The sequence below is a fragment of the Felis catus genome, chromosome E2, assembly GCF_018350175.1.
Source record: "Felis catus isolate Fca126 chromosome E2, F.catus_Fca126_mat1.0, whole genome shotgun sequence".
Classification (NCBI taxonomy): Eukaryota; Metazoa; Chordata; class Mammalia; order Carnivora; family Felidae; genus Felis; species Felis catus.
Window position 1 is genome coordinate 17383790 of NC_058382.1, and position 14989 is coordinate 17398778.

At 51.7% G+C, this 14989-nt stretch overlaps 2 protein-coding genes across 5 annotated transcripts; one reads left to right on the plus strand and one right to left on the minus strand.

The window, feature by feature from the left end:
- The first annotated feature begins 740 nt into the window (after positions 1–740).
- Positions 741–2515, plus strand: COX7A1 (cytochrome c oxidase subunit 7A1). 3 transcript variants are annotated; one of them, XM_003997919.4, is made up of 4 exons: positions 741–887; positions 1618–1704; positions 1841–1925; positions 2398–2515. In XM_003997919.4, the coding sequence occupies exons 1-4, from the start codon at positions 873–875 to the stop codon at positions 2451–2453; spliced, it is 243 nt and encodes an 80-aa protein (XP_003997968.1). In that variant the 5' UTR covers positions 741–872; the 3' UTR covers positions 2454–2515. The 3 variants fall into 3 exon arrangements, with proteins under 3 accessions (XP_003997968.1, XP_044901978.1, XP_019674387.1); XM_019818828.2 differs by having other exon boundaries at positions 858–985; positions 1647–1704; XM_045046043.1 differs by lacking the exon at positions 2398–2515 and having other exon boundaries at positions 758–985; positions 1841–1896.
- Positions 2516–3238: 723 nt separating this feature from the next.
- CAPNS1 (calpain small subunit 1) lies at positions 3239–11773 on the minus strand. 2 transcript variants are annotated; one of them, XM_003997895.6, is made up of 11 exons: positions 11639–11773; positions 10545–10759; positions 9528–9561; positions 9156–9245; positions 8945–9002; positions 8779–8843; positions 6720–6788; positions 6541–6619; positions 6282–6398; positions 3985–4043; positions 3239–3800 (listed from the first exon to the last, which is right to left on the minus strand). In XM_003997895.6, exons 2-11 carry the CDS (start codon positions 10739–10741, stop codon positions 3774–3776), a joined length of 795 nt encoding a protein of 264 aa, XP_003997944.2. In that variant the 5' UTR covers positions 10742–10759; positions 11639–11773; the 3' UTR covers positions 3239–3773. The 2 variants fall into 2 exon arrangements, with proteins under 2 accessions (XP_003997944.2, XP_044901977.1); XM_045046042.1 differs by lacking the exons at positions 10545–10759; positions 11639–11773 and adding an exon at positions 10157–10331.
- Positions 11774–14989: the final 3216 nt, after the last annotated feature.

Consider the following 14989-nt stretch of genomic DNA (forward strand, 5'->3'; position numbering starts at 1 on the left):
TACTTCAAGAAAGGGAAAAAAGGAGGTGAATGGGGCAAATACAAGAAAAACATAATGGTGGTAATTGTTGAAGCAGGTGATGGGTCCAAGATGGAGGTTCATTGTACCTTTTTCTCTGCTTTTTTGTTTGAAATTTTCCATGGTAAAATGAAAATTAGCTAAGTATAAAAATATTTGATACATAAACCTGTTAGGATGCTGCCCAATTCATGAATCGTTTAATGAAAGTCTTTCAGATCTTCAAATTTACGAGGTTAAATTTTTTAACAAGCTTACCGCTAGAAAATAGTAAGAGTAAGGTCTTATTTGTTTCTGTGCCATAGTTATTAGTCCAGTTATGCAATAATTTTGCAAGTTATTACCTCAATTATAACTGTTAGCTCAGTTACGCTGTACTAGGAGCTCATTTACTGATCTTGACAAACCTTTGAGGAAGATCCAGACTTAGTCCCCATTTTACAGACACGCTAAGGCTCTGAGGTGCCATCGCCCATTTAGGACGGATCTGAGAGACCCTGGGGGAGGAATTGCACTTGCCCTGGACGAGTATCTCCGAAGAAACAAACCAAAAACACATTCCGTTTTCCTCTCCACTTGGACCAGTAGAAATTCCAAGAACAGAGAATGCTTTAAACATTTTGGTACGGGGGCGGGATTGGAGCCTCTTCTCCGCGCGTCTGTTGGACAAATGCGAATCTGGCTGCCGGATTTGTGAGACTTCCCCCACACCCCACCCCGCCCGCCACCACTGACCCCGGGAGCAGCTGTCGCGGCGTGCCGAGGGCGTGGCCTGCAATTCCCGGGGAGGGGAGGGCCCTGTGTGTCCTTGGGCTGAGAGGGGAGGTGACTCCGGCCGAAGAGGAAGACGCAGAATGAGGGCCCTGCGGGTGAGGGCCCCCAAGAGCTGGGCCGGGGACCCCAACCCGGAAGCCCTCGCCCCTATAACGAGACTCACTGAACATCCCGGGATCTGGGGCCTTGGAACGTGAGCCCCCTTCAGACTTTGGGACTACCTCCTAAACAGTCTGGGACCCTCAACCCCCCCCCCCCTTCTAATCCAAGGGGTTCTGAGACAACCGGGAACCCCCAACATGGCCCAATGCCCCAGTTTGAGATTTTTTCCTTCATCTAGGGTTCCTTTAACATCTCGGACCTAGGCCCTGGGAACTTAACACCGCTTCCCCTCCCCCTCACTTCTTAGGCAGTATGGAATCCCCACTAGGCACCCAGATCCAGGAGTGGATCATTCCTGGGACCTGGGCTCCTCCCATTAATCCAGGAAACCCTCGCCCCCAAAAACACCCCCGGACTTGGACACGCAGAACAAGTCTCCCATCTGTCCCCCTTCCCCCTCTTCCAGGACCCTCTAAACAATCCGGAAACCTCAGTCAGACCCTCTAGGTGCGAGCCCTTTGTTCTGGGCTTTCTTGACGGGACCCCTTCCTTTCCTCGTGCTGGCGGTTCGGATCTAGCTTTTGAGACTCTCGCAAGGAATAGAGCCGTCCCAGTGTCGGGCCTCTTGAAAGCCCGACTCTTCACCCCACCCCCCAACAGCTGGACCCCTTCGGGGTGCCCTTTCAGGTGTTTCCAATACCCATCCACTCCCTCCCCTGCCAGGTCTCCCAAGCACTGGTTCGCTCTTTCAGCTCAACCGCCCGGAACCGCTTTGAGAACCGAGTGGCTGAGAAACAGAAAGTCTTCCAGGTAGGCGGAGCGGGGGCGGGCGAAGGGAAGAACCCTGACCCCCAAGCTCGGTCCTTGAGCCGAGTAGGGGCAGCCGGGGAATACAATCCACAGAGCAACGTGCACCCCTTTCTCATTGGTCGCTCCCACCACCCAGGCGGACAATGACCTCCCAGTACACTTGAAGGGCGGGGCAACAGACAACATCCTGTATCGACTGACCATGGGCCTGTGTCTAGGGGGTGAGTGCAGGGCCTTGTGGGCCTGAACTGCGCGGGGAGGGATGGGGGGGGGGGGCGCGGGGCTCGAGCTGGAGTGAGAAACGGGCTGGTTCCTGGGCTGAGGTCTGGGGAGAGGGCTAGTGACTGGGCAGGGGCTTAGGGAGGGGGATTGGGTTCTGGGCTGGCCAGGTTTGGGGATCGTCCAGGAGTCCACGCTGGCATATAGGAAGGTAGCACCTAGAGCTTGGGTTCCTGTCCCAGGAGCGGGTGGGGGGGGGCCAAGGCAGGAATTGTGGAGAAAGCTGGAAGCCTAGTCTGGATCAAGGCTAGGGGATTCTGTACCTGAAGTGCAGTTTAGGAAGGGAGCTGGAGCCTGATCTGGGGATAGGATCCAGACTGGTGATAAGGAGCCTACACAGGGCCTTCAAAGCCTGAGATGGGGTTCAGGGAAGCAATTAGGATCTCACTCTTTGTCACCATACTCCCTCTCTAGGCACCGTCTATAGCCTGTACTGCCTTGGCTGGGCCTCCTTCCCTCACAACAAGTGAGACAAGAAGCCTGCAGGACCTGAACAAGCATCAATAAATGTGCTGGCTTCTTGGGGAACCCAGCCCAACCATGGCCTCTGTTTGTATGCCCCCCAAACCCATTTTCCCACCAGCAAGGAATCTCTACACTATGGACAGCACATTGTCCCAGCCTGGAGTCCCTCATGCTAGAGGATCACTGCTACTACAAGCCTACTCCTACGATGTCGCTGCCTCTCAGCCCTCCTGAGGGGCTGGGGACCCCAAACAGCACCCCTGAGCTGCCTCTCCAGACCTGGGAGTCTGGGGTTGTGTCCCCTGTTCGACAGGGCCTCTGGACTCTGGGATGGCAGTCCCTCTCCCTGAAGAGGCTTGAGGGTGGGAAGGAAGATACTGAGTATGGCCCATGACACAACAGAGGCAGAGGCAACTGAGGGCAGACTCACTCAGGACAGAGCAGAGAGGGGGCAAACATGGCCTTGGGGGACAGAGCCAGGGGTGGTACTGAGACCTCCCAAGAGCCTGGCTCTTGCAGCAGAAGCAGAGATTGCCCAGGCTTATGGGTCCCAGTCTCAGTCTCCACAGGATCTGTGAGAGATCTCAGCAAGAATGAGGCTCCGGCTCAACTAGAATCCAGTATGAGAAAAAAGACATAGATAAGAAAAGGACTAGGAAACATGCAGATCCAGGCCTGGGGACAGACATGGGAGACAGACAAAACCACCCCTGCCTCCTAGGACCTAGACTTCCCTCTGCCCCTGATAGAGACAGAGCCACCACTCAACTCTCAAAACAGGAGGCAGATCTCAGAGACAGCAGCAACTGGGGTGCTTTTATTTCCTCCTGGGCCTGGCAGGCTGAGAGCAGAGTAGAGACAAAGGCACAGGGGCGCCTGGGCCTATTATGGCCTGGAGTTCGGCCAGGGTAGTAACTGTGAACAGGTGTGCCAGAGTGTGTAGGGACTGGAGGGAGCCTCCCAGAACTGAGGGAAGGGCCCTTGGGGTGTGGAAGCAACATAACTGTTGGGTTTGGCACATGTACATGAGAGGGGTTATGGAGTGGGTGTGGGATGGGTGTGCTGGGCGTGGGGTAACCCTTGGAGCAGGGTGTGTTAGAGTGTCTCAGAGCCAGGGGTAACTCAGGGCATGGCACGTCGGGGCATGTCGGGCCCTGGCTGTTGACTGAAAAGCCGAGTGCCAAGGGCTGGGGGAACCGAAAGACCTGTGGGCCAATAGGACCCATGAAGGCGACAATGCAGACTGGCTCAGCCCTGGGAGAGACGGAAGAATCCAAGGGGACTCCTATAGCAAGGCAATGAGGGGGCAGGTCTGGGGTTCTCATTCAGGAATACATCGTCAGCTGCAGCCACTGGGGAGAGAAAGGCACAGAGTGAGGAGCAGAGAACGGAATACTAGCAGACACATTCTCTGCCTTGAGCCTGGGGTTGTTGGGAAAATAAGAGGGCGGGAGTCCAAGCTCAGAGCTGGTACATGGGGTTGAGAGGAGGGAGTCCCCTGCCAGACACCCACATCCCAGAATGGGGGGTTCTTACCTCCTGGATGTTCACTTGAATTTGTCCAGTGCCATCCTTGTCAAGAGATTTGAAGGCACCTAGAGAAGGAAAGGGATGGGGATTTGGCTTTTAGGATAAAAATATACAGCCCGGGTCGGTCAGTAGAGCATGCGACTCTTGATCTTGGGATTCTGAGTTCGAGCCCCATGTTGGGTGTGGAGATAACTTAAAAATAAAATCTTAGGAGTGGCTGGGTGGCTCAGTCAGTTGTGTTTGGCTCAGGTCATGCTCTCACGGCTCGTGAGTTGGAGCCCTGAGTCAGGCTCTGTGCTGATAGTGTGGAGCCTACTTCAGATTATCTGTCTCCTTCTCTCTCTGCCCCTCCCCCACTTGCATGCTCTCTTGCTCTCTCTCTCTCTCAAAAAGTAAATAAACATTAGAAAAATAATAAAATCTTTAAAAAAAGGATAAAAATATACTAATACATGAGATGATGATACTAGCACTTGGGGCACCTGGCTGATTCAGTTGGTGGAGCATTCGACTCTTTACTGCAGCATTTCAGGGGCATGAGTTCAAGCCCCCACATTGGATGTCATTTACTCAGTAATACACACACACACACACACACACACACACGTGAAAAAAATAATGGCAAGCACTTATTGAGTTCTTACTCTGTGCCAAGCACTGCATAAAGTGCTTTCCATGTGTTAATTGATTTAATTAAATTTTGTGAGGTGTCGTTTTTTTTATGTTTTATTTATTTTTTGAGAGAAAGAGCATGAGTGGAGGAAGGACAGAGGATTCAAAAGCAGGCTCTGCACTGACAGGCTGACAGCAGAGAGCCTGATGTGGGGCTCAAAGTCACCAACCCAGAGATCATGATGAGCCGAAGTCAGATGCTCAACTGACTGAACCATCCAGGCGCCCAGATTGTCATTTTCAAACGGGGCCAGTGATGTGAAGTAATGCGCCCTAGGAACATCAGGATTGGAACCCAGGCTGTGAGCCCCCTCAATAATGGCCTCCATATGACCTGTGCCCCACCTCTGCCCAAGCCCCAGCCTTGCATAAACCTCTAAGGGCCTAGCTCTCCTCGTCTTCCTGCTCTTACAGTCTGGTATGGCCCCCACTCCTGCCCTGAAACCTGACTCATGTTCCCCACCCATAGCCAAACCTAAGCAATCCTAAGCCTACACTGTCTGTGCTCCCTCTCTCACTCACCACTCAGTTATACCCTCAGGTGTCCACACACGTAGTGTCCCAGACACTGCACTCACTACAGTTACTATTGCCAATAGCCATTTCTTAGGCCTTCTCATATGTGACTTTTGGAATCATCTGCCCTTATTGTCCATTCCCACCTTCCCCTTCATGTCCTTGACATACATGCCCCTTTTTCTGCCCAAGGTTTTAATGCTTTGCCCTTCCTGGGCTCTCATGAGGCTAGAGGATCTTCCTAAAACCAAATCTGGCCCTGTCCTTCCTCTGTCTAGAACCTGTTATAGCTCTCCAATGCCCCCCAGTAATGTCTGAACACCCCTGAACATGACACTCACAGCCCTGCATGGCCTGACCATGCCCACTGCTCTACTTCCTTTCACTCAGTTCTCTCAGATCCAAGTTCAAATTCTGGCTTTGCAACTTCCTAGCTGAGTGGCTGTGAGCAAGCAGTTTTGCCTCCTTGAACCCCAGGTTCCTCCTCCAGAAAATGGGGCCAGTAACTCCCATTTCTCAGGGTAGTCTTAAGGATTCAATGCAATCATGGTCATAAGAGCCTTCACAATCAAGCCCCTGCTAACCCCTCCCAGCCTTTGTCTCTGCACCCTACCCCCTTTCCAGCATTGAGAATGGAATTCAACAAAAAACACCAAAAGCACCTTCCCTTGTTGGCCTTCGCATGAGTTATTCCAAGAGCAACACTTGTCTCCCCTCTACCCCTAGAGTTATTCCTCATCCCTCAGGCCCCAATTCACATGTGTCTTCCTCCAGGAAGCTCTCTTGATCCCTTAGTCTGCATCGGGTACCTCCTAGGTTCAAATAGTCCACTGGGCTTCCCCATTCATAAATCTAAACCCACTTGGCCCTGAGCTTCTCCTCTCATGCTCGATCACTCTGCCCTGAGCTTCCCTACCCCAAATGTAACCATTCAGAGCTGTCACTGTCTGGTGATTTGCCTCTCCTCCAGTGGACTGTGAGTGACGTGAGGGTGGGAACTGGGGGTGTTTCGCTCACTGGAGCTGCTTGCCTCAGGGCCAGACTCAGAGAAAACCTCGCCCATAGGAGGTAGAACAAATCCCCACCCAGGAAGAAAGCTGGGGTATATCACTCACGGAACATAGCATCCAGCCTGACCAGGCAGCTGATGAAGTTGTCAAAATCCATGTTCCCTCCTTCATCTGAGTAACGCCGGATGATCATGTTGTAGAGATGTTCATTCAGGTGGAACCCTGAGAATGGTTTCATTTCTCAGGTGTGAGGCCCACAAGGCCCAACCCACCCCCACCCCTGGGACTCACCCTCAGACCAGCGCACTAGGGGCTGTCTTACCCATCCCCCCACCCAGTCTAACCATGTCCCTGCCAGCCGTACCTGCCGCCTCAAAGGCTGCTGGGAGTTCACTGCTGCCAATGGTACCTGAACGATCAACATCAAACTGTTTATATATGGCCTGTGGGGACAGGGAGGGAAGAAGTCAACTGAACATCGTGGGGCATGGCATCTTCATGGCTTGAGGGTCTCTATGCTAGGAGTGTGAGGTTACCACGCACCTGCCACTTTTTGATGTTGTTCCACAAGTACTTGAATTCTTGGAAGCCCAGCTTGCCTGTGGTGTCACTCTGGTAGGATGTTAAGAATAGTGTGATGGTTGTACCCAGAGGCATGCAATGTATGCCATGGAATAATGACCAAGCAGGGGGACCTGGGCTAAAACCCTAGCTCCCATCCCACCCCAGTCATGTCACCTTGGATATGGTTTTACTTTTCTTTTTATCCATACGTAGTTTAGTTCATATATTTTTTAAGATTTTATTTTTTATTTTTTTAATGTTTATTTATTTTTTGAGAGAGAGAGAGACAGAAACAGAATGTGAGTGGGGGAGGGGCAGAGGGAGGGAGACACAGAATCTGAAGAAGGCTCCAGGCTCTGAGCTGTTAGCACAGAGCCCGACATGGGGCTCGAACTCACAAATTGTGAGATCATGATCTGAGCAAGTCAGACACTTAACCAACTGAGCCACCCGGGTGCCTCAAGATTTTACTTTTAAGTAATCTCTACACCTAACATGGGGCTCGAATTTACAACCCCAAGATCAAAAGTCACATGCTCCACTAACTGATCTAGCCAGGTGCCCCTATATTTCCAATTTAAACATATCCATGGGGAATTATATTGAACTTCTCTAAACTATAAATTCCTTACCTGAAAATAGTTGCTAACTCCTCATTTATAAAATTCGTAATAGCAATTCAATTTCATAAATGTCAGGACATGTGAAAAACAAGGGTCTTAGAATTCTAAGGAAAGGTGATAATAAACACCCGCTGGGTTTGTGATAAAAACAGAATGAGATAAAGCCCTTAGCTCAGAGGCTAGTATTTGATAAACTCTCACTAACAAGGACAGCCAAGACTTTATCAAGTTACCTAACACATGCCAGGCAGTGCTAAGCTTCTCAGGAACATTACTTTTCTCACTAAATTCTTAAGACACTGGCCTACCAGTATTATTCCCCAGTCACAGAGAAAGACACAGATTCAGAGATGAAAATCTACAGAAGATCACAGTAGCAGCTAATGTGTACAGACCATTTAGTACTAAGCGCTATACAGTGTGCTAAACCTTTGGGTGGCACTCCAAATCAGGTGTCACCATAATCATTTACCTCATTTTATAGACAAGCAGACTGAGGCACAGAGAGGCTCAGTAACCTTGTTAAATGGCACAGCCAAGATTATGTAACTGTGCAACACATGTATGTGATCACATGACAATATGTGTGTCTACATTTTCCCTATGTGCTGAGCGTGCACATATCCAAGATCAGCTAATGACTGGCCCATGTGTAAACGTGCATGTGTTCCTGTGACCATGCCTTCACATATCTTCATGTATACGGGTATGCCCTTGTATACATGTACATGTATATGGGCACAACTATAACAGTTATAAGCTTGGGTTCTTGGGGCACCTGGCTGGCTCAGTCGGTAGAGCATGCTACTCTTGATCTCAGAGTCATGAGTTCAAGCCCCACACTGGGTATAGTGCTTACTTAAAAAAAAAAAAAAAAAAAAAAGAGGGGCGCCTGGGTGGCTCAATCAGTTGAATGTCTGACTCTTGGTTTTGGCTCAGGTCACAATCCCAGGCTATGCACTGAGTGCAGAGTCTGCTTGGGATTTTCTCTCTCCCTCTGCCCATCTCCCCTGCTCTCTCTGTCTAAAATAAATAAAAATTAAAAAAGGAAGGAAGGCAGGAAGGCAAGAAATAAGCTTGGGTCCTCAAGCCTAAAAGACCTGAGTCCAAATTCCTATCCTGGCACTTACCCTTTACTTATAACTTCAGACAAATGATTGCCTCTCTCTGAGTCTCAGTTTCTTCATCTATAAAATGGACTATAACAATTCTGCCTGTTTAACAGGATGGCTGTGAAGTGACAGGTGATGTTACTATTTATTGCCACATGTCTGGATGTGTAGTAGTGGATGTGTGTTCTGATATATATGCATGTCCACATTGTGGGTATGAAAGCTACACCCTGACTGTCCCAACTGTGCTCCCACAAAACTCCTTCTTCATCCAAAACTTCCTCTAGATTGCCCCAAGGATACATCCATCACGGCCACCATGCTGCGACATGTGTCAATGCCAAAACCATCAGTTTTCAGATCAGGGTCTGTGGGAGACAGGTTGAAAGTCAGAGGCCAGAGGACACAGCTACCCCAGCCAGCACCCATGACTTTAAACCTGCCCTGTGTGTTGACCCCAATCACTCACGTCGGGTTACGACCTTGTTGAGAATGTTCATGAGTTCTGTAGCACTGACCTCCATGTCCTGTAGGGAGAAGCCGGGGATGGTTAAAAGGGAAGAGTGTCATGAGGCAGAATGGGGATTCTTTGGATATTGCAGTTGTTGAGTGTGCATGCAAGGGCAGCCCAAAGGAAGGCATGGAAGTTAGGACAAGGATGGGAGCCCAGGGTTACTTACATCTCCAGCCAGCTGGGCAAAGAGCCTCCGGAACTGCCGGACCTCCTCACTCTCATTGGCCTCAATGTTGGAGTAATGGGTGCGTGGAGGCTGTAGAGGGAGGAGATCTCAGAGCAAGTGGGGGAGGGATGCCCTGGCCAGAACAGCCCTAGGTGGGAAAGTCAGAGTGGGCTGGGTGACTGGATGATCAAGGGAATGAGAGGTGGTCAGTGAAGAGGGAGTGTATATAGCTAAGACCCATGACTAAATTCGGGGACACAACAAGGGAGAAACTAAATGAGAAGAATTTTATAAGACAAAGGGGACAAGGATGGGTGATGAAAAAGGCCTTGGAGTGAGAAGCAAGGTCTTTGATTGTGGAGGGTGGCTTACCGGAGGCTCTGGGTTGTATTGTGCAGCTGCCTCACTGGAGAGAGGAGTAAGGGAGTTAGCACCAAGGGGCGGGGCCTCCATAGACAGTGCCAGACCCCACGCCCCAACCCTTCAACCTCCCTACCACTACTCTCCATACCTGCCTCCTCTGCCTGCCTCATCTGTCCTTGTCTTCATCTACCCCTATCTTTGCTACCCTGGTTGCACCTGGCAGGAAACCTACAGGCCCGCCCCCCACAGTAGGTCCCGCTCCTGCCAGAGCACACTGCCCTATAGCAGATACCTCAATAGACCCAGCCCCTTTGAGGGCTGCTTCATAAAAGCGCTAACCCAGCTTCCCAGGTTAGCTAACCTCCTCAGGTCCTGTCTAGGAACCTACTCCATCCCCTGGCTTCCTAAACCCCGGTGTCTTCCCAACATCCCACCCCAGCTCCACGAATTCCCACCCCTTCGAGGGGTGGCCAAGGTTAGGGGCCTAATGGCACCTAACGACAACCTGCTCTACCTCCACCAGGACGTATTTCTGTTTTAATCCAGCCAGTTCCCAGACGGACCCAGCCCCTTCAAGAACATTTCCCCTATCCCATCAGGCCTCAGCCTCTTCTGCGTCTACTTCCTCACTGACACACCTACGACGGCCTTGCCGCAACCCTAAAACAAGCCTTGCCCCCATGAAGCCACTCCCAGCCTCATTGGCTCCACCCTCTTAACGTTCGTTTCCAGGCTAGCGGGAAGCGGGCCTCGCCCAGACCCATTAAGCCCCACCTCCCAAAACCCAGCCGCGTCCCATCACAATATCCCCTCAACTGTCAGACTCCGCCCATGACAAGCCCCGCCTCCTGAACTGCCATTAGCCTCACTACGACCCGCCCCGTCGGGAGGGGCCCTCCTCTAACCCCAGCCCAGGCCCCGCCCAGCCTAATTAAGGATGCGTCAGTCCCCAGACTACCTCAATCCATGCAGGTGGGACATGCTCCTCCGCCAGGCCCCTCCCCTCCTCAGCCCCCCCCCCCTTACCTGATGGCGCTAATAACCCCGCCCAGGATGCGCATGGCAGTTCCGCCACCGCCTCCGCCTCCTCCTCCGCCGCCGCCGCCGCCGCCTCCTCCTCCGGCCCCGCTGATCAGGCCTCCGATCACATTCCCCAGGCCTCCGCCCAGGCCCCCACCTCCCCCGCCGCCGCCTCCCTTCAAGAACGAGTTAACCAGGAACATGGCTGCGAATTTAGATTCCTGAGGGGGGAAAAAAGGGGTCAATAGGCCGCATCGCCATTGAGCCCGCTCCCTCCCCACAAAAATAGGCATTTCTGGCAGCTGCACTTGGGGTAGTAATATGAGGCCTCCGGGCGGGAACTTATCCTCCCGCTGGGACTTGAAGGTCCATTTGGGATGGGGTCTGGGCTTCCGGAGGAAGGTAGTTCTTGGAGGAGTGGGATAGGGAAGGAGGATCTTGAAATCCCCTCGGGGTCCAAAGGATCTCTGTCTGGCTTGAAGGACCCTGGACTGAGTCTATGCACAGGCATCATTAAGGGTAGAGGTCCCGGTTCTGGTGGGGTTCTCAAGATGAGGGCCACAAGTTTGACGTGTCTGGCCACTCGAATCTGAGACTTGAGCCTCAGAACTGGACTTCGGGATCTTGGGCGGGTCAGGGGCGCGGATCAGAGATTCCCGACCCAGAGGCTTCCGGGTCAGGGTTTAGGAAATCCAGAATGTGGGCTTGAGGGTTTAGGTACTCCCAGGAGAGGGATTACAGTGTCACCGCTGGTTCTGTGGGCTCGGGTCAAAATTGTGGATGTGAATCCCGGGGCCCGGGATAACAGGGTTCCCATTAGAATTGGGAACACGGATCTAAGTAAGGATCGTGGTTCTGGAGATCCCACCCTGGTCAGAATTTGTGGGGTACCTCTCAAATCCAAGGGCTCGTATTTTAGATCCTAAAACTGAGGGTGGAAAAGTCCCCGGGGCGGGATAGGGATCGGACAGACTGGGGCTTCAAATCTGAGATCATGGGTCTGGGAGACCCCCGAGGCCGAGATTTAAGGGTCTCGTGGAATCTGGGGCCGCAAGGGCCGGGATTACAGAGCACAGGGATAATCCAAATCGGGCGCTCACCGCCTAGCTCACAGGTCCGCGGGTCCGTTCGCCTGTGCTGCTCCCGGGCCTCCGGCCGCGTCCGGCTCCGTAGGGCGGGGCTCGTGACTCAGGCGGCCTGGACCGGGTTAAGCACTGCGGCGTGGCCAAGCATGCATCCGCGCGGTCCTAGCGCCGTCATTGAAGCTGCGCGTGCGTGATCCGGATCCGCCTCAGCCTCACAAAACGAGATGCGGCGGCCACAGCTCCGCCCTGCTGGTTTCCAGGAAGGTGGGTTCTGTCCCCGCCCTGGCTTCACAGCTCTGAAGTTTTACCCTAGTCTCCGGCTCTGTTGAAGAAATCCGGGGGGATTGCAGTCACCGTGCCCGAGATCACACCCTAGTGTTGCAGCGTGAGTTTCGCCCCAGCCTCCACGCGGCCACGGGTGCGATTTTCGGTCCGCTGGAAAAGGGACTCTAGCACTCGGCTCCTAGCCTTGTCGCGACAAAACATCCGGAGACCCTGAATTTTGTATGGCCCACAGCCCGGGGAAAAGTGCCCGGATTTGGGGTAGGGGGCTAAGGCTTGCCCGGGGACCCTGCAGCAGCCCGGATGGCGGTCAGTCGTGCGGGTAGGACTTTGCCGCCTGCAAAAGCTGTCTCTGCCTCCTCCCATCCCGCACCCTCTTATCCCGAGTCAGGGTCACCAAGTGTCGCCTCATTCTTCCCATCTCTAAAGAGGGGCCCAGGCACAGGAAGAGTCCCTCTGGCCACGTCTTGGCTTTTGAGGCTAGATGTTCCCAAGAGCGGGTTAAGGGTAAGAGGTGGGGGGAATGCAGAAGCTGGCCGGGAAAATAGCGACTGAAGTCTCCTTTGGAGACCTTTCTCAGGCTCCAATCTCCAAATTTCAGGGCCACTCAGATGGAGTTTAATCCCAAATCTAGCGTTTAGAATTTTCCCTGGAGTCTGGCTTAGCTTGAGTTTGAATCCTGACTCTGTCATTTCCTAACGGATCCTTTGGGCTCTGAGCAAGGATTTTATTTTTTTTAAGGATTTTTTTAATCTTTAAAAAAGCTTTAAAATGAGCTTGTTCCCAAGTTCCCTTCAGAATTAAGTGGTTAAACGCTTAGTAAAGAGTAATTTTGTGTGTCTGTACCCATGCTGTTCCCTCCTGTAGCCCACCTGGATTCCTCAGGTGGTTGACTGACTCATCTTTAGACAATACTGATAAAAATACAGGCCAAGCACTCTCCTAAGCACTTTATGTATATCTTCATATGCCTTCATAACAGTCCTATGGAATGGGTGAATTCAGTATTTCCATTTTACAAAGAAATAAACTGAGCAAAAACTCCCTAGCCTGTAACCTTAACCACTACCTTAGCGTATTTGACTCTTCTGTAATATAATTAATATTGGGGCGCCTAGCTGGCTGAGTTGGAAGAGCCTGTAACTCTTGATCTCGGGGTCATGAGTTTGAGCCCCACATTGGGTGTAGAGATTACTAAAAAAAAATAAAATAAATAATGTAATTAATATGATAATATCTCAGATAACAAGATCACAACAGACAAAAATGCAGTTGCAGCCAAGCCAAAGAATTGCTATACAAGACTTGCCTATGAGGCAGGAACTTGGAGAGAACATAGAGGCCGGGTCACTTGCCTCGGGTCACAGAGGATGGCAGGACCAGGTGTGAACCTGGGCTTGGCTAATGCCAAAACTTGATGATGACTAATCCGGATTCCCTTCTCACCGCACCCTTCCCTGCCAGACTGGAAAGCTTCCGCTCTCTGCCCTCTCCAGCGGCTCACTTGCTGCCAGCCTTTGCATGGGCTGTGACCTCTACTTGGAACACTCCTGCCTTTTTTGCCTGGTGATGTATGTACTCAGGCTTTGGTGTCGGCTCAGGAGTCACCTCTTCTAGGAAGCACTCCCAGTCTCCACCCCCACCCATGACTAGGTGAGGCTTGCTGTCACCTGCTTGTAACTTATACTTCCTTGTAACACACACTGCCATCTTATCCCATTTGTTGTCACCTAGGTCTGTCTCCCTGACCTCTTAATCCTGGCAAGTTCCAAGTCTCAGGCCTTGCTCCTCAGGCCTTGCTCCTCTTGCTCCCACTCATGTCATAGAGGATCTGCCCCACATGCATGGTTTAAATTCCATCTCTAGGCTATTAATATCCAAATTTCTGTCTTCAACCCAGACATCAGGCTCCTACAACCTGCATGCTACTCACCTTCTGGGGGGGGGGGGGGGGGGGGGTGTGGGGGTGTGTGTGGGGGGGTGGGTGCTGTCTTATAATTGTCTCAAACTGCACACATCCTAAACTAAGCTTCTGACTTCCTCCCAAATATACTCCCTCCCCACCTTCCCTGTCCTTCCAGTGACTGAGACTAGACACCCCCAGATCATCCCTGACCTCTCTTTCACACCTACTCCAACCTGTCAGGAAACCTTGTTGACTCCACCAACAGAATCTAAACTCTCTTCCCCTGCACTGCCCCTGCCCTGGCTAGGCCTCCACCCTCCCCTTCCTGGTCACCACAGTAGCCCCTCCCCAGGCTCCCTGCTCCCATGCCTGCCCTCACAGTGGGCATCCCACCCAGAGCCAGACGGAGCCTGTGACTCCCTGAGTCAGGCCCTGACCTGACTGGGCCCTCCTGACTGAGTCCTCCTCTGGCTGTACCTCTCTCCTGGTAAAAGTCAAAGTCCTCATGCTAGTGATCTGTCCTGTTACCTCTCTCTTAAGAAAGTGAGAAGAAGCCCTACTGGCAGCTTACCCTGGATGTTCCCAGCTGAACACAGACAGGGAGGCTCAGCAAGTGAGTGCAGCCATATCCAAACAGCCTGTTTCCTGGTGCACTTAAGGGCTGCTACCCCATTACCAAGGCCCTCTCTAGCTGGACCTTAAGTGCCTCACCTCTCAGTGCCTCAAGTCTGCACACATAGTGGTCTCAGGAAGGTCCTTTCAGATCTCTGATTTCACCCCCCCCACACACACTCCCCATCCCACCCCCCCACTGCCTTTATCATTTATCATCTGCTAACATAGTGTATAGTTTACTTATTTATCCTGTTCCTTGTCTTTCTCTCCCACTAGAATATTAGCTCCTCAAAGGATTTCTGTCTCTTGCTCACTGCCGTGTACCTGGTTCCTAGAACAGTGCCTGGCACGTCTTTGGTACTCAGTAAATATTTGTTGAAGAATGAAATGTTTTGTGTGAGTTTTCTCATTGAATTTCAGCACCATCAATGAGATAGTACAGCAAGCGTTACTAAAGTCTTCCACCATCTCCCAGATTTCTTTGACCTCAGGCATGGTTATGTGACTTGTTTTGGCCAATAAAATATGAATGGAAATGTTGGGAGTGTCACTTTTACTTATTT